Here is a 27,700-nt window from a genome sequence, read left to right as displayed (position 1 = left end):
AGCAACCAAAAATCATATGCACCCTAAACTAGTACCAACAAAATTTCCACCCTATCCCATAGTTTCTAAAATGGGGTCACTTTTTTGGGAGTTTCTACTCTAGGGGTACATCAGGGGGGTTTCAAATCGGACATGGTGTAAAAAAAAAACTGTCTAGCAAAATCTGCTTTCCAAAAACCGTGTGCCATTCCTTTCCTTCTGCGCCCTGCCATAAGGCCGTACAGCAGTTTACGACCACATATGGGGTGTTTCTGTAAACTACAGAATCAGGGCCATAAATATTGAGTTTTGTTTGGCTGTTAACCCTTGCTTTGTTACTGGAAAAAAATGAATAAAAATTAAGAGTTTGCCTAAAAATTTACATTCTTAAATTTCATCTCCATTTGCCAATAACTCTTCTGGAACACGTAAAGGGTTAACAGAGTTTGTAAAATCAGTTTTGAATTCCATGAGGGGTATAGTTTCTTAGATGGGGTCACTTTTATAGAGTTTCTACTCTAGGGTTGCATCAGGGGGGCTTCAAATGTGGTGTCAAAAAAAACAGTCAGCTAAATCTGCTTTCCAAAAACGTATGGCATTCCTTTCCTTCTGCGCCCTGCTGTGTGCCTGTACAGCGGTTTACTACCACATATGGGGTGTTTCTGTAAACTACAGAATCAGAGCCATAAATATTGAGTTTGGTTTGGCTGTTAACCCTTGCTTTGTAACTGGAAAAAAATTATTAATATGAAATTCTGGAACACCTAAAAGGTTAACAAAGTTTGTAATATCTGTTTTGAATACCTTGAGGGGTGTAGTTTCTAGAATGGGGTCAATTTTGGGTGGTTTCTATTATGTAAGCCTCGCAAAGTGACTTCAGACCTGAACTGGTCCCTAAAAATTGGGTTTTTGAAAAATTTCAAGATTTGTTTCTAAACTTCTAAGCCTTGTAACATCCCCAAAAAATAAAATATCAATCCCAAAATGATCCAAACATGAAGTAGACATATGGGGAATGTAAAGTAATAACTATTTTTGGAGGTATTACTATGTATTTTAGAAGTAGAGAAATTGAAACTTGGAAATTTGCAATTTTGTAAAAAAATTTGGTAAATTTGTATTTTTTTTCAAATACAAATACATTTTTTTAAATTCATTTTACCAGTATCATGAAGTACAATATGTGACAAAAAAACTACTTTAGAATGGCCTGAATAAGTCAAAGCGTTTTAAAGTTATCACCACTTAAAGTGACACTAGTCAGATTTGTAAAAGATGGCCTGGTCCTTAAGCTGAAATAAGGTTGTGTCCTAAAAGGGTTAAATATTATCTCCTCTTTTACCTTGTTGATTCCCTTTATGTATTTAAAAGTTTCTATCATATCCCCTCTGTCTCGTCTTTCATCCAAGCTATACATGTTAATGTCCTTTAATCTTTCCTGGTAAGTTTTATCCTGCATTCCATGTACAAGTTTAGTAGCTCTTCTCTGAACTCTCTCCAAAGTATCAATATCCTTCTGGAGATATGGTCTCCAGTACTGCGCACAATACTCCAAATGAGGTCTCACTAGTGCTCTGTAGAGTGGCATGAGCACCTCCCTCTTTCTACTGTTAATGCCTCTCCCTATACACCCAAGCATTCTGCTAGCATTTCCTGCTGCTCTATGACATTGTCTGCCTACCTTTAAGACTTCTGAAATAATGAACCCTAAATCCCTTTCCTCAGATACTGAGGTTAGGACTATATCACTGATTTTATATTCTGCTATTGGGTTTTTACGTCCCAGGTGCATTATCTTGCACTTATCAACATTAAATTTTAGTTACCAGATTTTTGACCATTCCTCTAGTTTTCCTAAATCCTTTTCCATTTGGTGTATCCCTCCAGGAACATCAACCATGTTACAAATCTTTGTGTCATCAGCAAACAGACACACCTTACCATCGAGGCCTTCTGCAATTTTGCTGATAAAGATATTAAACAATATGGGTCCCAGAACAGATCGCTGATGTACCCCACTGGTAACAAGACCTTGGTCTGAATATATTCCATTGACTACAACCCTCTGTTATCTGTCCCTCAGCCACTGCCTAATCCATTCAACAATATGGGAGTCCAAGCCCAAAGACTGAAATTTATTGATAAGCCTTCTATGTGGGACAGTATCAAAAGCCTTAATAAAGTCTAGATAAGCGATGTCTACTGCACCTCCGCCATCTATTATTTTAGTCACCCAATCAAAAAAATCAATAAGATTAGTTTGGCATGATCTCCCTGAAGTATACCCATGCTGTTCTTCATCTTTCAATCCATGGTATTTTAGATGTTCCACAATCCTCTCCTTAAGTATGTGTCATTACCATGGTTATGGTCGTGACTCCTGATCCGCATGCGGTTGCCTGCGGTTTGGTGTTGTTGTCAACCACATGGTGAGGGCTGCTTGTCTGTTGCCTCACGTGTGGTTGCCGCTGGCAACATTGTTACATTTGGCAGTATAGCAGCCTGAGCTGTTGCTGGGCAGCTTGCTGCCAGGTGCATGCGGTTGTACCCGACAACCTGTCTTTATAGGTGTGCCTTTTTTTCCATTTGGACACAGGTTATACAGTATGTGTGTGTGCACTGTGTTGTTCCTTTCACTTGCGGTTGTCTGCGGGAACGTTGTGTCTGTGTACATGTGGTGGCAGTGTCTCGGCCTTCTGGCTGTTTCCAGGACATGGTTGCCATGCATGTCGTTGCCGGTGGTAACAGCTGCAAGGCGATACTTGTGTGTGAATTCCCCTTTAAGTGGTTTCACTCCCCTGTTTTTTTTTTTGGAAGGGTTAACTCCCTGTCTTGTGTATTTCTGTCTGGCTGTGGCCACTTTGGGCTATAAAGCCTCTGTGGAGATCAGAAGTCTGAGGGGTACTCCAGGCATGTTGCTGGAGTCATCCTCCTGGTATCCTATTCCATCTGCCAGTGAGGGGCCACCCTTGTGGTCATAAAACCATGTATGATGTCTAGATGATGTGATTACAGCTATAGATGTCCTGGTTTCCTGTGTGTTTTGTGTGTTCTGTCTCCTTAGTGTTTGTGTGGACAGCAATACCTGGTGCATGGGTTCCAGTCAGCAAGGCTGTGGCAGGTTAGTTTGGAATTAGTGTTGTTCACCTGCTATATCTATATGTCTGTATATGTCTCCCCTTCCTTGCAGTTTGGCCAGTGAGACTCCCGTTCCTCCGTATGCAGGAGAAACAGGTCGTCTTACCCTGCTCCTAATAAGGGCCACCCTGAGGGCTAGTAGGGACTTAAAGGTTCCGGAGTATGAGCCCTCCCACCATCAGGGTCGGCTCATACAGCTAGGAATCAGGGTCAGATTAGGAACGTTATAGGAGGTGAAATGCTCCCTGATCCTGTGCTCCTGGCCAAGTGGCGACTAACATCTTCTGGCATCGCACGTCTGAGGGTTTCCCCATCTTCAGCCGTGACAGTATGGTTTCCATTAGTTTCCCCACTATTGATGCCAGGCTTACTGGCCTATAGTTGCCTGATTCCTCCCTACTACCTTTCTTGTGAATTGGCACAACATTTGCTAATTTCTAATCTTCTGGGACGACTCCTGTTACCAGTGATTGGTTAAATAAATCTGTTAAGGGTTTTGTTAGTTCACCGTTGAGCTCTTTGAATAGCTTTGGGTGTATCCCATCAGGCCCCTGTGACTTATTTGTATTAATTTTAGACAGCTGACTTAGAACCTCTTCCTCTGTAAAGACACATGCATCAAAAGATTAATTAGTCTTCCTTCCTAACTAAGGTCCTTTTCCTTAATTTTCCTTTGCAAAAACTGAACAGAAGTATTCATTGAGGCAGTCAGCTAGTTCTTTATCTTCTTCCATATACCTTCCTTCTTTTGTTTTTAATTTTGTAATTCCTTGTTTTAGTTTCCTTTTTTCATTTATGTATCTGTAGAATGTCTTATCGCCTTTTTTCACTGACTGAGCCAATCTGTCTTCTGCCTGTGCTTTAGAAGCTCTTATAACTTGTTTGGCCTCTCTCTGCCTAATCTTAGGAATTTTCCTGTCATTCTCTTTTTTTTTTATAATTACTAAATGCTATCTTTTTGTTTTTAATGATTTTTGCCACTTCTGCTGAGTATCACAGTGGTCTCTTCCTTTTTTAGCTTTTACTGACAAGCCTAATGCAATTTTCTGTTGCCTTCAATAGTGCCACTTTTAAGTAGTCCCATTTCTCCTGGACTTCATTGAAACTGTCCCAATCTGATAGAGTCTGTTATACCACTAATCTAATTTTAGAAAAGTCAGTTTTTCTAAGATATAAAACATTTGCTTTTGTGTGGTGTGACTCAGTCACTGTACTTATAGTAAACCACACTGACTGGTGATCACTAGATCCCAAGCTTTCCCCTACAGTAATATCAGATACAAAATTCCCATTTGTGAGTACTAAATCTAAAATGGCCTCCTTCCGGATTGGCTTCTCAACTACTTGCTGTAGAGATAATCCCAGTAGGGAATTTAGAATATGTGTACTCCTGGCAGAACTAGCTATGTTGGTTTTACAGTTTACATCAGAAAGATGAAAGTCTCCCATAATGATAACTTCCCCCTTGAATGTCATTTCAGCTATTTCCCCAACTAGTAGATCATCTAATTCTTTGACTTGGCTAGGTGGTCTATATATCACACATACACGAGTTACCTTATGATTATCAAGCTGCAAGGTAACCCAAACTGACTCTAAATTGGTCTTACTAACTTGTATTAAATTAGATGTTATGCTATCTTTCACATACAGGGCCACCCCTCCCCCCTTCTTGCCTTCTCTGTTTTTCCAATATAGCGAGAACCCTGGTATTGTTATATGCCAGTCATTACTCCCATTGAACCACATCTCAGTAACAGCCACTAAATCTATATTCTCAGATGCCATTATAGCCTCAAGTTTATTGATCTTATTCCCTAAACTGCGAGCATTTGTAGACAAGACTCTGAGCTTGTCATTTCTTAACCTGTTTGCTACTGGCATCTTCTGGCATTGTTCCGGGGTGCAGATGGACTGCTGGATTATCAGTCTTCCCCCCCCCCCTTTCCTAGTTTAAATGCTCCTTAGCAAATACTTGGAACTGTTCACTGAGGACATTTGTTCCCTTGAACGAAAGATGCAAACCATCTTTCTTGTACAGTTCTTTTCCATTTTAACGAGAACTTACATGAGACACAAAGCCAAACCCTTGATTCGGACACCATTCACCAAGCCATACATTGAATTCCTTAATGCGCATCTTCCTGTCATGCCGAAGGTTATGCACAGTCAAAACTGCAGAGAGTGAAACAGTTGATGCACCCTCCCGTATATCATTTCCAAGTGTGTGAAAAGCTTCCTTCACCTTTGAAACCTCATTGCAAGCTAGATCATTTGTCACAAAATGGACAATAACACTCACCTCCCTTTCCTGCTTTGCTTGCCTAACAATATTAAGGATACGTTGTCTATCCCTGCTAGCGGTAGCACCAGGGAGACATCTCACAACACCATTTTCCTCAAACTTCACACCTCTTATGATGGAATTGCCCACCAACAGCTGCTTACTATCAGTCCACACCTCCTCCTTTTTGTCTTTGGCTGCAGTATTGCATACTTTAGGCATGGGAGATTATTGTTTCTCGCCCACTGTGCTTGAGCCATCCTCCATGTTGCTCTTGTACTCTGAAAGTGCTGCAAATGAATTATGGAGAGCCACAGACTGTGGGACATGTCTTCTATCAACAACTCTCAGTCTACCAGAACCTGCAGTAACCCATATTCCATTTCTAGGGGGCCTCTGTGGCAGTGGCATTGCAACATTCTCAGCCTTAGTTTGTTTAACGGTTAATTTGCAAATCAAAAATGCTATTTCCTTCTGCATTAAGTAGAGATGTCTACAGATCAGACAGCATCCAAACCTCCGAAGAGTGGAACCTGAAATAAAAGCACAAAAATTCCTGCACAGAACCAGGTCTGCCATTTTAAAGAGGGTAAAGATTTTAAACAAACAAATCTTACTTTTTTAGATTGTATCCACCTCCAGATTACCTCCTGAGTATCTCCTGAATATCTCCAATGCACTTATAAAAAATCAGCACTTGGAAAATGCAGCAAGCTATAATTTGGCAAGCTAATACTATATGGCTATATATACACACACTCCCACAAAAGCTCCCCCCCAACAACAAATTTAACACCTTAATCACCTATGCTCATTTGCAATCAGACAATAGTGATAACCTGTCTAACAAATTCCTTACCTGTTTTGAAACAGTGTCTGAGTATCCACCAGAAACACTGCTGAAGTCCTGTTGTTTTGAAACAGTGTCTGAGTATCCACCAGAAACACAGCTGAAGTTCAAGAGAATGCCAAGAATGTGTTGATCCCATAGGCATTTGTGATGTGAGATCGTGTGCCTTCGCAAAGCAGTTGTACCTCGGTGGGTGTTGAACTTCCCACAACTCAGTTTCTTTTGGCACAGGTTGCAAATGGCATCGCTGTTATCAGAGGCAGACACACACAAAAAATGCCACACTGCTGAGCTTTGCTATGACGGCATTCTGGTGGTGGCAACAGCATGCGTTGAATGGCATGTTGTCTGGCTGACCCCATACATGCTGTCTGACTGTGCCACTAGCTCCTTGCGACGACCTCCCCCTGCTTCCAACTCGTCTCCTCCTCCTCTCTGTCTCCCTATCTGATCTTTCCCCCTGTTCTTCTTCTCTTCGAGCGGGCACCCACGTGACATCCACAGACACATCGTCATCATCAACTGCTTCACTTGTATCTGACAACTCAGCAAAGGAAGCAGCAGCGGGTACAACATCATCATCATCACACCGTACGTCCATGTGTGTAATGCTGCCTGACTGAGATATATCCGTGTTATCTAAATCCTCTGGCAATAATGGTTGTGCATCACTCATTTCTTCCAACTGATGTGTAAATAACTCCTCTGACAGATCAAGTGAAGCAGCTGTGGTGCTAGTGTTGGTGGTGGTGGCAGGCGGGCGAGTGGTAACTTAAGAGGTGCCCGAAGCTGAGCTGGAGGAGGATGGTGCGTCAAGGTTCCGAGCGGAAGCTGTAGAAGATTGGGTGTCCTGTGTTAGCCAGTCAACTATGTCCTCAGAACTTTTCGAGTTCAGGGTACGTGGCCTCTGAACACTGGGCATTATTCTAGGGATAAAGGGAATCACAGCACCACGACGGCCCCTGCGGGGTGGCCTGCCTCTGCCTGTCATTTTTTTTAGATTAGTTAAGTTGTACTATGCTTGCAAGCTACTGTGACACCAGATATGAGTGGCACTGTGCACTGGCAGAAGTTGGCAGAGTAGACGCTGTAGGCCTGACACACACGCTTGCAGACAAATAACTGCTATTCAATCTATTACAGTCAAAATAGTTGTTGTTTTTTTTAAATATAATCTACTGTGACACAAGATATGAGTTGCACTGGTGACACTGTGCACTTGCAGGGCCTGAAACACACACGCGTGCAGGCAACTGACTGCTATTATTTCACAGTCAAATATTTATTTTTTTCTAATGTAATCTACTGTGATGACACCAGATATGAGTTGCGCTGGTGACACTATGCACTCGCAGGGCCTGAAACACACACGCATGCAGGCAACTTACTGCTATTATATTACAGTCAAAAAAGGTTGTTTTTTTTTAAATGCAAGCTACTGTGACACCAGATATGAGTGGTGGCACTGGGCAAGTGGGCACAGTATACGCTGTGAGCCTGACACACACGCTGGCAAGAAACTGCAATTAGATTACACAGAAAAAATAAATAAATAAGCAGACTGATGTTCTAGCCCTGGCTTTTTTGGGTGCTGTCCTTACAGCAGAGATCAGATGAGTCTTTCAGGACTGTAGTGGACACTGAATACACTAGCCTAGCTATTGATTTCCCTGTTAAATCAGCAGCAGCTACACTGTCCCTCCCCTCACTAAGAATGCAGCTTCCGAATGAATCTAAAATGGATGCTGTCCAGGAGGTGAGAGGGTCTGGGAGGGAGGGTCTGCTGTTGATTTGCTGAAATGTGTCTGCTGACTGTGAGGTACAGGGTCAAAGTTTATTAAATGATGATGAATAGGGGGCGGACCGAACGTCGCATATGTTTGCCCGCCGCGGCGAACGCAAACAAGCTATGTTCGCCAGCGAATAGTTCGGGACATCTCTATTCCTGATGTTGTATGTTGCTGATGAACAGCAATTATGGGTTAAATACCTTCCGTTGGCAGAATTTGCTTTGAATAACCATGTTAAGTCTTCTGCTGGGGTATCCCCTTTCTTTTGCAACCATGGTTTTCATCCCCGTTTTCATTCTGGGTTGTCAGTCTCCTCCTCTAACCCTGAAGCGAATAAACTCTCCTCCGAACTGTGCACAGTTTGGGCCCGGGTTCAATCAAACCTAAAAAAGGCTCAAAGTTCCCAAAAACTCAAGGCCGATAGGAGACATTCCAAGGGGGTGAACTTTCAGGTTGGGGATAAAGTATGGTTGTCCCCCAAGAATCTATCTCTCAAGGTAGCTTCTAGAACATTTGCTCCTCGTTTTATTGGACCGTATAAGATCACGGAGGTGATTAATCCGGTATCGTTTAAGTTGCAGCTGCCCGAGTCTTTCCACATTCATAATGTATTTCATAAATCTGAAGAAAACCTGACAATGTCAGGTCATAGTGCACTCCTACACACAGAATATCCTGACGCTGTTCGCAGCCAGGACCTAGTGCAGCAAGGACATCTGGAGAAGAAGACCAGGGAATGGTGAGCACTTGGACTAGGAGCGCCATATTCACAACCATGTGGCTTCAGTGCTTATTAGTTAATTGCACTCCCCTTGGGTAGCGAGGTTGGGCCCACTCACGGTTTACCCCTTTGTCATAGCTTTCAGCTGAATCTGCATCCCAAGGAAACAATGCTTGCCTGGGGATCAGGATGTGCCCAGGTAAACTTTCTTCTCTGGGTGCAGTTGTACCCCCTGTGACTGCAACAGTTACACCCCTGAATGCCAGTGTTCTAGTGGTCCCTTGCTGCTGTCAGGTGCCGTGCTTAATGACATGTTGATGCTTCAGTGTTTGCACATCATCACTCACAGAATCTAAACTTGGACCTGCAGGGACCACAAAAGCATTAACACTGGAGTGGTCATGAGATTTAAGAGGTGATTACTGTGCTGTTTTATTTCATTATATTTGCTTATACATTTTTTATTTTTTTTTGTATCTCTGCCAACTATCTTAAGATTTCTGTTTTATATTAAAGGAACATACTGTCACCAAAGAGAGGTGGAAGCAATTACTGAAGGTGATGAGGACAACACTGGATGCTGCTGTTTCCAAACTGGTCATTTGCCACACGTTCTGTCATGTAATGCTGCTTTCAATCTGAGATGGCTAACATGGGAAATAACACGAAGCCAATACATTCTTGAAGGTTATAGTGTAATATATAGTAATGCATCAAGTCTTTTCCAGGTGTTTGACCTTCGCAAAATCCTCATCAAATATTTTGTAAAGGTATGTACTATTATAAACATTATTTGTAATGGCATATATTGAGGGGATTAAGGGGGTCCTTTACAAACAAATATACCACACTTTTTGGTTTATATGTGTCACAGATTGCAACGCAAAAGTTATTTACATCACAATCTGCAACTTTTCCCCCTTTTCTGATGCTCACGCTAGGTCTAAAAAAGAGGACGGTGAAAAGGGTGAGCCAGTATCCCCATCCCATTTGTAATTTTCTACACCTGTTTTAGATGTAGAAAATTATCTAAATCTATGCCAGCAAGCAAAGCTGGTGAACATTTGGACAAGTGTAAAATCCTTCTAAGTTATGTAGAAGCCGGTGCCCAGTCTTGTATACGGATGTAGCAACGTTAACACACACGCTTTATGATACGTGTTATCTAAACTAAATGCAACTAAATGCGTTAAGCCAGGCATGCTCAACCTGCAGCCCTCCAGCTGTTGTAAAACTACATCTCCCACAATGCCCTGCTGTAGGCTGTTCAGGCATGCTGGGAGTTGTAGTTTTGCAACAGCTAGAGGGCCGCAGGTTGAGCATGCTTGCGTTAAGCAATTGCTTTTCAATGGCTTTTGTTTCAAGAAAACCCAATGAGTTAAGAAATATGAGTTAAGAGTGTGTGTGTTACCCCTGCTACATCTGTATATACACTATATAAACAAAAGCATTGGGACACGGATACCTACATATTTTACATTTACAGGACCCCATGCACAGCTAAAATAACTTCAACTCTTGTGAATTCTACAAGATTTTGGAGTGTGTTTGTTGGAATTTGTACCTATTTTTCCATAAACAGCATGTGTGAGGTCAAACATTGATGTAAGAAGTGAAGATCTGGCTCATAATTCCCCTCACCGTAACGAAAGTGCCTAGGCCAACCCCTAGAAAGTAACCTCATAGCAATATGTCTCCTCCTGGCACAATGCAGTCAGGCACATAACATTCAACAGCCATTGAATAACGCCAAACTAATCCATCAAACTGCCAGATACCAAAGCATTTTTGTCACTTGATAAACCACGTTTCCATTACAGTGTCCAGTCCAAACTTTGCACTACTCCATCTGATATTTGGCATTGTGGTTGGTGATGTAAGGCTTACATGCAGTTTCTTATTCATGGAAACCCATGTCATGAAGCTCCTGGCACAGTTTTAGTGCTAATTTTAATGCTCCTCAGCACCATGCTCCATAACTTTACCTGGTCTGCCACTTTGTGAAATATCGAGGAGGAAAGAAATATCACTCTACTACATCTGTAACTTAACTTTTCTAGACAGTTGAATGGAAATCTCTAAATGTATGGGTCGATCCAGCACTAATGCAGTTAAAACTTACTTAAAGGAAAGGCATCATAAGGAATTGACCTGTTTTTTAAATCACATATTTATGCTTAACATATTTTAAAGAGTTATTTTTAATGTTCTATGTCAATAGCTTTATTTAATTAAAAAACAAACATAAAATCCTGCAGTTTTTGCATTGGCTGCTAAGCCTAATAGGGCCAATTCCTGGTGTGTACAGATTCCTTTACTGCAGTTACCTGCTTATCTGTCATTCTAATCCTGCCTGTAATGATATCACCTCTGTCTATAGATAAGACAGGATCCACCATTCACAATAAGTGATTGTCAAATCTTATCTATTTTTCCTTGTACAATGACCTCTGCACAGGTGAAAGAACTATAAAGCTCTCCCATTTAAGTCAATAGGGTCAGCCCTAGACCATTGTGTGCTGTAAATCCATTTTCTTGATGTTTTATTTAAAGGGAACCTGTCATGTGGATATTTGATTATAATCTAACTAATTATATGCAATCATTAACTACTAAAAAGTACCTTAGATGGATTCACTTACTGGTGTGGCAGATGGTTACCTCATAATATACTGTACACACAAACATGCTGCATGCCAATGAGCTGATTTGAGTCCAGCGTGACATCAGTGAGTCCAGCGTTTTTTTTAATTGAGAGCTATATCCACTCCCCCGCCCACCTGCTGCTGAGTCATATGGAAAATAACTGTCAATCAGCAGCAGGTGGGCGGGGAGAGTCAGGACTCATCATTATGAGCTGGAGCTTTTCAATACAAGATGTTGGCAGATTGATTGGGTCAATTAAAGAAAGTGACCCAGCATTTTGCTAAGACAATCAGTCACTTATTTATATTGCCCTTAGTTAGGACACCATAAAACTGGTGACAGGTTCCCTTAAAATGCTGTTGAAAACAGCCCAGGGAAGATGGCCGCCCTCATAATCATGTTCAGGAAAAATAATAAATAAGTCTGCAATCAGATAATAAAAACACATTAGAAAAAAGGATATTTGTTGCTATCTGGATTTAACCAGCAGAGAAAATATTTGGTGACACATTTACTTTAAATTAAAAACTCCATAAGATTCCTTCACTTGATAGTCACTTACTTATGCGTTTTGTGCATATAGTGTTTAATATTAGCTTAAAATGAAGTTAGAAAATGTACAATTTAAAAACCAATAGAGTGGATTCATATGAAACACATGACCAGGACATAATGAACATAATTGTTACAATGATGTATAGCCTTAATTCATAGTAAATGTAAGTACAGTAGACTAGGTATTTACTCAGTATTGTGAATATAATGTGTACCGATCTAGATATTCACACATTAAATACCTGCCCTGCACAGAAACTCTTTTTACACTATGTGCAGTAATGAAATAAATTCACTAATGTGAACAATAGGTAAAGTTGAATTGATATATTTGGAAAGACCAAATGCCAAATATATGGACAACAAAAACTACTTATATAAATGTGTCCATAATGAGTAAATGATAGTAACATAGTAACATAGTTTATAAGGCCGAAAAAAAAGACATCTTTCCATCCAATTCAGCCTGTTATCCTGCAAGTTGATCCAGAGGAAGGCAAAACCTGCAATATTATTACACTCCAGAATTACACTCCCTCTTGAACTCTTTTAGTGAAACCATCACCACCTCCTCCAGCAGAGAGTTCCATAGTCTCACTGCTCTTATCATATAGAATTCTCTTCTATGCTTGTGTATAAACCTTCTTTCCTCCAGACGCAGAGGATGTCCCCTCGTCACAGTCACAGTCCTGGGGATAAATAGATGATGGGAGAGATCTCTGTACTGACCCCTGATATATTCATACATAGTGTAGGAAGGCGCAAGGGGCCGTCATTGATGGAAAGTATGTCTCACCGAGGTTCCTAGCCGGTAGTTTTAAGTGTCAGCGGCAGCTAGTGCTGATTTACACTATTTGTTGTTAGTATGGCTGTAAAGCCGAACCGGGCAGGCTCTTACTGGGAGTAGCCAAAGTGCTGGGTGGGTGGCTTCTCCCCACGCTCCAGGTCGGGTCTTTATTGGCCTATAAAATACCCAGCCAGCAGTCTCAGCTGTGTGTGGATGATCCTCCATCTGACAAGGAAGCTGTGGAGACTCTGTTTTGGGATATGTGAATTGGTGCCGTACTAAAGGCACCTAAAGCCTGCTGTGGACAGCTGGGCGAAAGACTGCTAACCAGGTGAAGATTTTGTTCTATGGACATTGCATGGTGTGAACAAACACCAAGACTGAACGATCATTTTGTGTTTCCTTATGTGTGAACAAACACCAAGACTGTGAACTGTCATTTTGTGTTTCTTTATGTGCGAATAAACACCAAACTGTTTAAATTAAAGACTTTGTGATTGCCTCTATACTGTGTCCGCTAGCCTGTCTACCAGAGCAAAACCATACAATTGGTGTCGGATGCGATCAAACACAGTGAGGCAGGCCTGAAAGCCGAAAAGTTTTTTTGTTTTCCCTGGGTATAAGTGTATGTCCTATATTAACCCGGCAAGGTTACGACCCGTGTCCCCTGACAAAATGGAGACGGTTGTGAAAGCCCTTGTGGAGGCTAACTTGCAGCAGCGGGAGGCTAACAAGCAGCAGCAGGAAACTAACCACTGCTATTACAACATCTAATGGCGTTGCAAGCGTCCGGATTGTCCCAGAACGTCCAAGATGCCCGGAAAGCTGTCCGTGCGGCAATGCCTAAGATAACTCCCAAGGATGACGTCGAGACCTATCTGGCGGTGTTCGAAAAAGTGGCCATGTGGGAGAGGTTACCCCGAGACCAGTGGGCTAAGGTTGTCGCTCCGTTCCTAGCGTCTGGACCCCAGCTAGTGTTTTTCGATCTACCCAATGATCAAGTGGCCAACTACCCGACTGTAAAAGGTAAGATCCTGGCAAGACTGGGGGTGAATGTATCGGTCTGGGCTCAGCCGGTGCGCCAGTGGAAATTAACTCGGCTGAAACCGCCAGACCCCAATATTATGACCTGCTACACCGCTTGCAGAAATGGCTGCAGCCTGACATATTGACTCCCACTGCTATGCTGGACCTTCTTTTGGCTAATGTGTTTTGTACCCTCTCCAGCACTGGATCAGCCAGGTGTCTCCTGGTAATGCCTTAGAGATGGTCGACCTGGTGGAGCGCTATGAGGCCACCAGAAATCTGCAGGGGGGTTCTTTTGTGAGGGGGCCAGTCAAATCCCAGAAATCTCCACCCCAGACCCGGCAGCCGGTGCCAGCCAAACCCGCCCGGGACTCATCCCCTGTAGCCCCAGCCCTGATGGTTTGCTGGCAGTGTCACAAGGCTGGACACATAAGGGCCGACTGAACACATAGATGCCAACTATGGCTACCGCCACTCATTGTATGCCAGGAAGTTGTGTGCCACAGGTACCTGCGAGACTGTAGACAATAGCTACCTGTGCCAGGTGGAAGTGGGGGACACTCTGGCAGTGGCACTCCTGGATTCAGGGAGCCTGGTGTCTTTGGTAAGAGCTGCCCCGGTGCGGCCCGTCGAGTATACTGGCCGAAAGGTCGGCGTTGTGTGCTTTCATGGGGACTTAAAAGACTATCCCACCGCCCTGGTCTCTCTATCAACGGTGGCCGACAGGTGAACTCATGAAGTGGCCATAGCCACAAGATTACTGTATTAACTAATAATTGGAGAGACTTCCCCGGTTTCCCGTCACTATGGCCGGATATGAAAGTTACAGATGCAACCCTAGCAGAGTGGCCTGGCTCAGCGGGGAGACCAGAACGCTGGGAGCCTGAGTCAGAAGGGCCAGCGGTAGGGGTGACCGCCACTTTAGTGGAAGAGGTGGAGACAACCCTGCTAAGTGTGATGGTGGGAGACAGGAAGGACTTGCCGCCAGGTCCGGAGCTAGCCGAGCTTAATGTCTCCGGGGATAATTTTGGTACTATACAACACTGGGACCCGACCCTATCCCGAGCCTGGGAAAATGTATTAATAATAGATGGGGAACCACAACAACTGGGGGCAGAGTCAGTGTTTCCGCGTTTTGTGTTTCATCAAAAGATGTTGTATCGAATAAACCAGCTGTGAGGTGAATCCATTGAACAGTTGGTGGTGCCCCAGACTTATCGCAAACTCGTGTTAGAGTTAGCCCACCAGCATGTTCTTGGGGGTCATCTGGGAATGCAAAAAAATGCAGGACCGGATTCTACAGCGGTTTTACTGGCCCAGTGTGTACAGAGAGTTAGAAGAATATTGTAAGTCTTGCCCAACCTGCCAGATAACGTGCCACTAGCCACATTTTCTGTAGTCCCCTGGTACCCTTCCCGATTATCGAGGTCCTGTTCGAGCGAATCGCTATGGATCTCGTAGACCCAGTACCGAAGTATGCTAGAGGACACCAACACATGTTAGTCGTCCTCGACTACGCCACTCAGTACCCAGAGGAGGCGCCACTGCAGCATACATCAGCCAAAATCATAGCTAAGGAGTTAATGGAGATGTTTTCTAATGTGGGTCTGCCTAAGGAGACTCTAACTGACTAAGGGACCCCGTTTATGTCCAAGGTCATGAGGGAACTCTGTAAGTTTCTCCACATAAAACAGCTGCGGATGTCCGTGTATCATCCGCAAATGGATGGCCTGGTAGAGAGGTTTAATCAAACATTTAAAAATATGCTAAAAAGAGTGGTCTCTAAAGATGGGAGGGACTGGGACCTTCCTCTGCCCTATCTCATGTTCGCAATCCGAGAGGTGCCCTTCAAACTGCTATACTGCAGACACCCTCGCGGTCTGTTGGACATGGCCAAAGAGGCGTGGGAACAACAACCCACACCACACAGAAGTGTTGTTGAGTATATCACCCAGATGCAAGGACGGATGGAAACAGTTTTGCCTCTGGTTAGGGATCATATGGAGGCAGCACAGCGAGCCCAGAGTAGGATCTATAACCGGACGGCTTGGGTCTGGACCTTTAACTCGGGTGATCAGGTATTGGTTCTGGTACCAACAGTAGACAGTAAGTTCCTAGCTAGGTGGCAGGGGCCCTACGAGGTGCTTAAAAAAAATTGGAGAGGTAGATTACAAGGTTCACCAGCCAGGGAGGTGAAATCCGGAGCAGGTGTACCATGTGAATCTGCTCAAACCCTGGAAAGATAGGGAAACCTGTACGGAAGACAGCCCACAACAAGGGTTCCTAGAGGAAGCGGTTTCGGACCCTCTGTCTGAAGCAAGGGAAGTTGATATCAACTAACCACGGCACTCTATAGCTGCTTTTGAATCAGTTGTTTTATTTTTCTTTATATATCTTTTTTCATTTTTATATCCATCCAAAAAATTAGTAAGCCACTGGCCAACGTTTCGGTCTATTTGACCTTCTTCACGGCCTAATATGTGGATAAGTTATACATTAATAAATAAATATATAACAATAGTAAATAGTTCTTAGTTAAATCACATGATATAGTTGACAGAGTATTAGTGATCACATCATTATTGAGAAAAAGTCTCTATCGTATCTAGGAGAGTACAAAAACGGACCAAATACATATAAACATATATATCATCATTTGGTAATCTATCAATAATATGATGAGGCACAGGGTGCGAGCAGTAGTCTGAAATGGAACACTGTAATAGGGATATCCAGATGGCAGTGATGTATGGTATCTATGAAGTCCAAACAGTATAATGTTAAATATAGACCAAGATGGTGTTACAATCATAGTGGTGTTACAATCATACAGGTGATGTAAATAGTATAGTATAGACCACTTGGATATGCTGCCGATAAACTAGGATAGAGGAAAAAGCTATAGGAATAATATCCAATAGGAGTAGCATAAATATCAATAATGGTGAGGTCCTTTATACATCACTTCTGAGAGAGCACATACCTTAGTCTGCATAGTAATGGAGTATCTGGGATGGTGTAGGGACGCTACGAGTCTGTGCGTTTTATGAAGGTAGCGGGGAGGCGTGTCTACCGTCAGCTGACCGGCGTCATAAGCGCGCACATATGTAAACACTAGTAATAGACCCACGTGGCTGGCGTCACAAGCGGGCGCATGCGCAGAGCGATTATATAGTCGCATGAAACTGGAGTCGGATGCCACGTATGCGGGCGCATGCGCAATAGAAAGCGCTATTCTAGAAAGGGAACTGGTAGGACGTAGCCATATCTTCAGAGATGTGCGCATTTGTATAGTGATCGCAATGCTATTAGACAAAATAGTACAGCATAGAAGACATAGAGTAGGCATTAATCATATGAAATTTGTTCATTTTAGGACATAATTGCTATCTATTAGTGGGATATAGACATATATGTTAGAGCTAGAAATTAGTAAATAGGTAGATATATCTCTATGTGTCTCAACATCTATATAGCACTCTATCATTATATCATTATAATATACTATGGTGGTGGCATAATACTACCTGTGTGACAGTGGTCATTTCACCTATAGAAAATAAAGAGGAGGGAGGGAGGGGGGGGGGAGAAGATTAATATCTGGAATCATATATTATCTCTCATATATACAGTATATTCAACAATGACTCGTAATGGAAAGGGGAATACATTGCTAGCATGTAAAGAATCAAGAGATACAGTAATTAAGAGATACAGAAATCAAAGTCTCTATTTAACCCACGGGGTGCCAAGGTGTTAAGTTTGAAGATCCAATACGCCTCGCGTTGTTTTAGACATGCTATCCTGTTGCCTCCGCGTCTTGCCGATCCTACTTGTTCAAGAATTTGGAACTTTAATTGATTGATCTGGTGATTGGCAGAGATGAAATGGTGTGGTACAGGTAGTTCAGTTTTTTGGCAACGGATATCCGATTTATGCTTAGAAATGCGGTCCCGTACACTTTGGGTGGTTTCGCCTACATATGCCAGTCCGCACGGGCAACGGATTAGATAGACGACGTATGAGGATGCGCATGTATAGAAGCCCTTTGGATGGTATGTTTTGCCAGAATGTGGATGAATGATCCTATTTCCTCGAATAACATTATTGCATTGGGTACAACTGAGGCATGGATAGGTTCCTGTTTTTGAAGGGGCTAGTGTGGTTTGTCTTAAAGGGAACCTGTCACCGGGATTTTGTGTATAGAGCTGAGGACATGGGTTGCTAGATGGCCGCTAGCACATCCGCAATATCCAGTCCCCATAGCTCTGTGTGCTTTTATTGTGTCAAAAAAACGATTTGATACATATGCAAATTAACCTGAGATGAGTCCTGTCCCTGACTCATCTCACATACAGGACTCATCTCAGGTTAATTTGCATATGTATCAAATCATTTTTTTGACACAATAAAAGCACACAGAGCTATGGGGACTGGGTATTGCGGATGTGCTAGCGGCCATCTAGCAACCCATGTCCTCAGCTCTATACACAAAATCCCGGTGACAGGTTCCCTTTAAGGAGGGTTTCATAGGACCAATATCAGCTTTCACTAGTCTGTCTCTCAGATTTTGGGGTCTTTTATAACACATACGGACTGGAGATTGGAATTCTGGAATATCTGGATATGATTGTGTAAGAATTGGCCAATGTTTTTTTATTATAGTTTGAATTTTGGGCATGATGGGATGATATGTCACCACTAACTGGAGACGAGGAGGTGGTGGAGTGGTATTAGAAGAGGAATTGGGGCGTGTTGGAAGAGTCTGATCTTGTGTAAGTAGGGAACGTGGATAGCCTCTTATCTGAAATTTTTGTGACATTTCTTCTAGTCTTTTCTTGCACAATGTGGGGTCTTTGACTATTCTAGATACTCTTTGAAATTGTGATCGGGGTAAGGATTGTTTTGTGGTACAGGGTTGGCAACTTGAATAATGGAGGAGGGTGTTCCGGTCCGTTGGTTTACGGTATAAGTCAGTGGTCAGTTTGCCATGGGGTGTCTTAATAACGACCATGTCCAAGAAACTAATGGATTGGGGATCGGTATGTGCTGTGAATTGCAGGTCAGGGTCAATACTGTTGATGTGTAGTAGAAAGGTAGAAAATGTAGTCTGGTAACCTTTCCATATACAGAATATGTCGTCAATATATCGGTGCCATGATGTTACATGTGATTGAAATAGGTCATTAGGGTAGATCCAATCTTCCTCAAACTGTGCCATAAAGGCGTTAGCGTAGGGTGGCGCCACGTGAGCGCCCATAGCGGTCCCTTTCCTCTGAATGTAAAAATCATCACCGAACATGAAAAAGTTATGTTGTAAGACGATTTGTAATAGATGTATACAAAAGGTCTGTGCTAATGGAGGGAGTTCGGAAGTTCTCAGTAATTTTGTAACAGCTTCAATACCTTTGTCATGTGCAATTGAAGTGTATAGACTATTAACATCTAATGTCACGAGTAGACTATCTGGGGGTAGGTCTTGAAGGTTTGAAATGATAGACAGAAAATGTGATGTATCTAGTAGAAATGATCGCGTTTGTTTGATGAGCGGAGTCAGTATTTTTTCTATGAACTTTGATAGTGGTGAGAGTAGGGAGTCAGTGGAGGCTACTATTGGTCTACCTGGTGGATGAGTGAGATTTTTATGAATTTTCGGTAGGATGTAAAACACTGGAAGAATAGGATTGTTATTGAGAAGAAAAGTATATGTGGGTTTATCAATAGTGTTGAGTTGGAGATGGTGGTCTAGAAATGTAGTAATGTCCTTAGTCAGTTGAAAAGTGGGGTTGTATTGGACTTGTTCATAGGTGGTGGTGTCGGATAGTTGTCTTTGTATTTCTCGGATATAGAATGAAGTGTCTTATGACTATAGCGCCCCCTTTGTCCGCTGGTTTAATAGTAATTGTTTTATCAGACTGTAGAGTGTTGAGAGCAATATGTTCCTCACTTTTAAGATTGGGCGAGACGTGTAAATCTCAATTTTTTAGGGTGGTCGTGCTGGTTTTGATATCACGCTTTATAAGGTCAACATATGCTTCAACGCCATGATATGTTTTGGGGGGCATATAGTTGCTTTTGTTTCTGAGGCCCAATGTTTTGATAGATAGAAGAGTGGGTGATGTAGCTGTTGTTGGCATAGTGATTTGTTGTGCAAAATGGGTCTTAAGTCTAAGGGTCCTGTAAAATCTGTTGAGTTCCTGCTCCAGAGGGAAAAGTCTTAAATTGCCATATGGGCAAAATGAGAGTCCCTTTGATAGGACATTCAGTTCAGCTGGTGAAAGGGTGCGTGAGGAAATATTTACTATAAGGTTCCTACCTGTGAGCGGGTCGGGATTCCTGTCAGTTTTGGATCGATGGGTGCCTCTTCCTCGGCGTATGTGTTTCTTATACCGTAAACCAACAGACCGGAACACCCTCCTCCATTATTCAAGTTGCCATCCCCGTACCACAAAACAATCCTTACCCCGATCACAATTTCAAAGAGTATCTAGAATAGTCAAAGACCCCACATTGTGCAAGAAAAGACTAGAAGAAATGTCACAAAAATTTCAGGATAGAGGCTATCCACGTTCCCTACTTACACAAGATCAGACTCTTCCAACACGCCCCAATTCCTCTTCTAATACCTCTCCACCACCTCCTCGTCTCCCGTTAGTGGTGACATATCATCCCATCATGCCCAAAATTCAAACTATAATAAAAAAACATTGGCCAATTCTTACACAATCATATCCAGATATTCCAGAATTCCAATCTCCAGTCCGTATGTGTTATAAAAGACCCCAAAATCTGAGAGACAGACTAGTGAAAGCTGATATTGGTCCTATGAAACCCTCCTTAAGACAAACCACACTAGCCCCTTCAAAAACAGGAACCTATCCATGCCTCAGTTGTACCCAATGCAATAATGTTATTCAAGGAAATAGGATCATTCATCCACATTCTGGCAAAACATACCATCCAAAGGGCTTCTATACATGCGCATCCTCATATGTCGTCTATCTAATCCGTTGCCCGTGCGGAAAGGCATATATAGGCGAAACCACCCAAAGTGTACGGGACTGCATTTCTAAGCATAAATCGGATATCCGTTGCCAAAAAACTGAACTACCTGTACCACACCATTTCATCTCTGCCAATCACCAGATCAATCAATTAAAGTTCCAAATTCTTGAACAAGTAGGATCGGCAAGACGCGGAGGCAACAGGATAGCACGTCTAAAACAACGCGAGGCGTATTGGATCTTCGAACTTAACACATTGGCACCCCGTGGGTTAAATAGAGACTTTGATTTCTGTATCTCTTAATTACTGTATCTCTTGATTCTTTACATGCTAGCAATGTTTTCCCCTTTCCATTACAAGTCATTGTTGAATATACTGAATATATGAGAGATAATATATGATTCCAGATATTAATCTTCTTTTTCTCCCCCCCCCCCCCTCCTCTTTATTTTCTATAGGTGAAATGACCACTGTCACACAGGTAGTATTATGCCACCACCATAGTATATTATAATGATATAATGATAGAGTGCTATATAGATGTTGAGACACATAGAGATATATCTACCTATTTACTCATTTCTAGCTCTAACATATATGTCTATATCCCACTAATAGATAGCAATTATGTCCTAATATGAACAAATTTCATATGATTAATGCCTACTCTATGTCTTCTATGCTGTACTATTTTGTCTAATAGCATTGCGATCACTATACAAATGCGCACATCTCTGAAGATATGGCTACGTCCTACCAGTTCCCTTTCTAGACCAGCGCTTTCTATTGCGCATGCGCCCGCATACGTGGCATCCGACTCCAGTTTCATGCGACTATATAATCGCTCTGCGCATGCGCCCGCTTGTGACGCCAGCCACGTGGGTCTATTACTACTGTTTACATATGCGCACGCTTATGACGCCGGTCAGCTGACGGTAGACACGCCTCCCCGCTACCTTCATAAAACGCACAGACTCGTAGCGTCCCTACACCATCCCAGATACTCCATTACTATGCAGACTAAGGTATGTGCGCTCTCAGAAGTGATGTATAAAGGACCTCGCCATTATTGATATTTATGCTACTCCTATTGGATATTATTCCTATAGCTTTTTCCTCTATCCTAGTTTATCGGCAGCATATCCAAGTGGTCTATACTATACTATTTACATCACCTGTATGATTGTAACACCACTATGATTGTAACACCATCTTGGTCTATATTTAACATTATACTGTTTGGACTTCACAGATACCATACATCACTGCCATCTGGATATCCCTATTACAGTGTTCCATTTCAGACTACTGCTCGCACCCTGTGCCTCATCATATTATTGATAGATTACCAAATGATGATATATATGTTTATATGTATTTGGTCCGTTTTTGTACTCTCCTAGATACGATAGAGACTTTTTCTCAATAATGATGTGATCACTAATACTCTGTCAACTATATCATGTGATTTAACTAAGAACTATTTACTATTGTTATATATTTATTTATTAATGTATAACTTATCCACATATTAGGCCGTGAACAAGGTCAAATAGACCGAAATGTTGGCCAGTGGCTTACTAATTTTTTGGATGGATATAAAAATGAAAAAAGATATATAAAGAAAAATAAAACAACTGATTCAAAAGCAGCTATAGAGTGCCGTGGTTCTTTGATATCAAGTTATGCTCCCTTACCACTGAGCACCGCCGATTATCTAAAGGAGTGCTGCTCAACTACTCTTCTTCAATATGAAGCAAGGGAAGTGGCTGCCACAGTGAAATTTGCTGACAGCCTCTCCTCTAAACAGGCTAAGGAAGCCAAGGAGTTCATTAGTTGGAACACGGATATGTTCTCAGACCTTCCTGGACGCACTTTCATGGTCCGACATGATAGTATCACTGAGCCTCAGGCAAAAGTCCGGTTAAAACCAGTACCTGAGGCATCGCAGTGAAAGTGCAGCTAATGTTCCAGCTAGGTGTCATCGAGGAGTCAAAAAGTGAATGGGCCAGTCCGATAGTCTTAATACTCAAGCCGGACGGGACATCGCGGTTCTGTAATGACTTCCTCAAACTTAATGAACTCCATGCCTCAGTTGTACCCAATGCAATAATGTTATTCGAGGAAATAGGATCATTCATCCACAAACTGGCAAAACATACCATCCAAAGGGCTTCTATACATGCGCATCCTCATATGTCGTCTATCTAATCCGTTGCCCGTGCGGACAGGCATATATAGGCGAACTATGTGTCCAAGTTTGACGCATATCCCATGCCCCGAGTGGATGAGCTTATTGAGAAGTTGGTCCAAGCCCGGTATTTTTCTGCATTGGACCTCACCAAAGGGTACTGGTAGGTACCCTTGACAGAGGCTGCCAAGGAAAAAACTGCTTTCATCACACCAGAGGGGCTGTATCAATTACAAGGTTTTACCATTTGGTCTACATGGTGCTCCTGCCACATTTCAAAGGCTAATAGACATTGTACTCCATCGACATCGTCGGTACGCTTCGGTGTACCAGGATGATATTGTTATCCACAGCACCGACTGCGAAAGTCGCCTACCTAGAGTACAGGCTGTAGTGGACTCCCTTAGGAAGGCTGACTTAACCACTAACGGAAAAAAGTGCGCCATAGGGTTACAAGAGACCAAGTACCTGGGGTATGTAATTGGGCACGGAATGATCAAATCTCAGGTGAACAAAATTGAGACAACTAGGAATTGCCCCCGACCTGTCACTACTTGGCAAGTAAAGTCGCTCCTGGGTATGGTGGGGTACTATATGAGGTTTGTCCCCAATTTTGCTACAGTCGCCGCACCATTGACAGCACTTTTTTTAAGGGACGCAAGTCAGTGATGGTTCAGTGGAATAAGCAGGCGGAAAAAGCTTTCTCTGCTTTGAAGTTTGCCTTGTGTGGGTCCCCGGTATTGGTGACACTGGACTTCAAAAGGGAGTTTGTGGTACAGACCAGTGCCTCAGAAGTAGGCCTCGGAGCTGTACTCTCTCAGGACATCAATGGGGAGGAACATCCTTTTTTTTCTTGAGCCGAAAGCTTACCCCAGCCAAGACTAGGTATAATATAGTGGAGAGAGAGTGCCTGGCCATCAAATGGGCACTCGAGTCTCTCCGCTATTATCTGTTAGGGAGAAAGTTCCGTCTGGTGACCGACCACTCCCCTCTCAAGTGGATGAGCCAGGCCAAAGAGAGGAATGCTCAGGTGACCAGGTGGTTCTTGTCATTACAAAACTTAAAATTTTCTGTGGAACGTAGGGAAGGCAGGTTACAGGGAAACTCAGATGCCCTGTCCCGGGTACACTGTCTAGCGGGTGTTCACCCCTTCAGGGTTGAACAAAGGGGGAGTCATGTAGGGAGGCACAAGCCCCTATATACACAGCCTCTCCTCTGATCACAGTATATACACAGCATCTCCTCTGATCACAGTATATACACAGCCTCTCCTACAGGTATATACATAGCCTCCCCTAGCAGTATATAAATTTTTTCTTTTTTTAATACATACTATTTAACAAAGATACGGGTCCTATAAGCACACTCCCCCCCCCCCCCCCCAATACTTCAAACTTACAAAAAGTTTTGTACAGATGTGCCCCCTCACAGTAGTTATGCCCACATTGTGCCCTCTCACAGTAGTGATGCCCACATTGTGCCCCCTCACAGTAATTATGCCCTCTCTGTGCCCCTTTCACAGTTGTTATGCCCTCTTTGTTCCATGCTAAAGGCTTTAAAGTGCATGCTGGAAAACAGGCACCTAAAGCCTGCTGTGGACGGCTGGGGGAAAGACTGCTAACCAGGTGAAGATTTTGTTCTATGGACATTGCATGGTGTGAACGAACACCAAGACTGTGAATGGTTATTTTGTGTTTCTTTATGTGTGAATAAACACTGAACTGTTTAAGTTAAATACTTTGTGATTGCCTCCATACTGCGTCCTCTAGCCTGCCTACCAGAGCAAAACCCTACAATAGTTATTAGATCTCCCCTCAGTCGTATTTTTTCTAAAGTGAATAACCCTAATTTTGATAATCTTTCAGGGTACTGTAGTCCACACATTCCAGTTATTACTCGAGTTTAATCCTCAGAACCCTCTCCAGCTCTGCTGTCTGCCTTGTTCACAGGAGCCCAGAACTCCATGTGTGGTCTGACTAGTGATTTGTAAAGTGGCACGACTATGTTCTCATTAATGGGGATCTATGCCCCTTTTGATGCAACCCATAATATTACTGGCCTTGGCATCAGCTGCCTGACACTGGTTTCTACAGCTTAGTTTGCTGTTCGCTAAAATTTCTAAGTTCTTTTCCATGTCAGTGTTACCCGGTGTTTTACCATTTAGTATGTACTGGTGACTTGCATTATTTCTTCCTATGTGCATAACCTTACATTTATCAGTGTTAACCCTCATCTTCCACTTCTCCGCCCAGGCCTCCAATCTATCTAGATCCATCTGTAGCAGTATACTGTCCTCTTCTGTGTTATTTACTTTACACAGTTTAGTGTCATCTGTAAAAAATGATATTTTACTGTGCAAGCCCTCTACAAGATCATTAATAAATATATTGAAGAGAATAGGGCCTAATACTGACCCCTGTGGTATCCCACTAGTGACAGTGACCCAATCTGAGTGTGTACCATTAGTAACCACCCTTTGTATTAGTATTTTATTATTGTTTTTGCGTCCATGTATTTCTGCCCACAGTGACTCCATATGTTCATGTTCCTTTACTTATACAGATGAAACTCGAAAAATCAGAATATCGTGCAAAAGTCTATTTATCTCAGTAATGCAAATTAAAAGGAATTGTATTAATGCAGCTTAAAATTAGAATTTTCAGAAAAGGCTCAATATTCTAGGCTGAAAGTGTCACACTGTAGTCAGGTAGTTAATCCATACACCCTAGGCAAAGGGTACCTCAAAATTTTGACTTTGGGGTTTCATAAACTATAAGCCATAATCATCCAAATGATAACAAATAAAGGCTTGTAATATCTCACTTTGCATGTAATGAATCTATCTCATATGTAAGTTTCAACTTTTAAGTTGGATTACCGAAATAGATAAACTTTGCACGATATTCTAATTTTTTCACCTATATTTTCCTGGAGTGTGGGCGTTAGACAGGACTTTACATAAAGGCAAACCCCCCCCCCCCTCCGGTTTTGATGATCCTTTCTAAACAGACTGTAATCCTGTATGTTGACTGCCCAGTCATAGCTATCATCCAGCCATGTCTCTGTTATTCCCACTATGTCATAGTCCTCCTCAAGGGCGTTGCTAGGGTCTTAAAAGATCAGGGGAACAAGTCCCAAGGCACATGCCTACCCCCGGAAAACAATTATAATATACTGTATATATAATTATATATAATCCTCAAGCTCCAAGACCTCACCAAAGCACATAATCCTAACACCACCACTACCAAATTTCACAATGCAGCATAAATTAGACCACTACAGCCACATTACAGTTCCCCCTATAAAGCACACACATTTCCCCTATAATACATAAAGAACATACCCAGCTTCTTCATTCACAGTATATACTGCATGAACAGCTCCTCCACTCGCAGTATATACACAACATCTCCTCCGCTCACAGTATATACTGTACACAGCATCTCCTCTGCTCACAGTATATACACAGCATCTCCTCCGCTCACAGTATGTACACAGCATCTCCTCTGCTCACAGTATATACACAGCCTCTCCTAACAGTATATACACAGCCTCTCCTAGCAGTATATACATAGCTTTTTTTTCCCCCGCTCACAGTATATACACAGCATCTCCTCCGCTCACAGTTTATACACAGCCTCTCCTAGCAGTATATACACAGCCTCTCCTCTGATCACAGTATATACACAGCATCTCCTCTGATCACAGTATATACACAGCATCTCCTCTGATCACAGTATCTCCTCTGCTCACAGTATATACACAGCCTCTCCTAGCAGTATATACATAGCCTCCCCTAGCAGTATATACATTTTTTCTTTTTTTAATACATACTATTTAACAAAGATACGGGTCCTATAAGCACACTGCCTCACAGTGGTATTGCCGTCATTGTACAACCTTCACAGTAGTTTTGTACAGATGTGCCCCCTCACAGTAGTTATGCCCACATTGTGCCCTCTCACAGTAGTGATGCCCACATTGTGCCCCTCACAGTAATTATGCCCTCTCTGTGCCCCTTTCACAGTTGTAATGCCCTCTTTATGCCCCCTTCACAGTAATAATCCCCATTGTGCCCCCTTCACAGTAATAATCCCCATTGTGCCCCTTCACAGTAATAATGCCCACTGTGCCCCCTTTATAGTAATAATGCCCATTGTGCCCCCTTTATAGTAAGAATGCCCATTGTGCCCCCTTCACAGTAATGCCCACTGTGCTAGTAATGCCCTCTGTGCCCCCCATAGTAGAAATCCCCATTGTACCCTCTTTGCAGTAATAATGCCCTCTGGTTGAAATGCCCATTGTGCCCCCTTCACATTAGTAATGCCCTCTGTGCCCCCTCCATAGTAGTAATGCCCTCTGTGTCTCCAGCCCCCAGCTGTTTGAAGAGAGGGCAGTGTGAATATGAGAGCTGCTTTCTCTGTTCTGTTCTACTGCCTGCCATAGCATTTGCAGTGATTAGCAGGAAAACAGACCAGAGAAGGCAGCACTCATACAAAAAAAAAAGCGGACAACCCTTTTAAAGACATACTTGGAAAACATTACATACAGCGCTACAGAACATACAAGGTAATACAGCACCACATACCTCTTTACATCCAGTGACTTCTCTTCTCTAATGTAGATGTTCTCTTTCCTCTTCTTCTCCTGTTAGACCAGACCACCATGGTGACTTCTTTCAGCCGCTCTTCGTCTCTGCAAAGTTTAACCAACAGACATCTTATT

At 42.6% G+C, this 27,700-nt stretch overlaps 1 protein-coding gene across 1 annotated transcript in view; it reads left to right on the top strand.

The window, feature by feature from the left end:
- The window catches only part of LOC122935448 (pecanex-like protein 2), a 644,117-nt gene that overhangs the window by 242,590 nt on the left and 373,827 nt on the right, over nucleotides 1-27,700 (top strand). The window contains exon 9 of the mRNA XM_044291215.1: nucleotides 9,279-9,532. Within this exon, the coding sequence (XP_044147150.1) occupies nucleotides 9,279-9,532 (254 nt within the window). The remainder of the gene's footprint in view (nucleotides 1-9,278; nucleotides 9,533-27,700) is intronic.

The sequence above is a fragment of the Bufo gargarizans genome, chromosome 4 (genome assembly GCF_014858855.1).
Source record: "Bufo gargarizans isolate SCDJY-AF-19 chromosome 4, ASM1485885v1, whole genome shotgun sequence".
Lineage (NCBI taxonomy): Eukaryota > Metazoa > Chordata > Amphibia > Anura > Bufonidae > Bufo > Bufo gargarizans.
The sequence above is the reverse complement of the archived record's forward strand: the minus strand, read 5'-3'. Positions and strand labels throughout refer to the sequence as shown.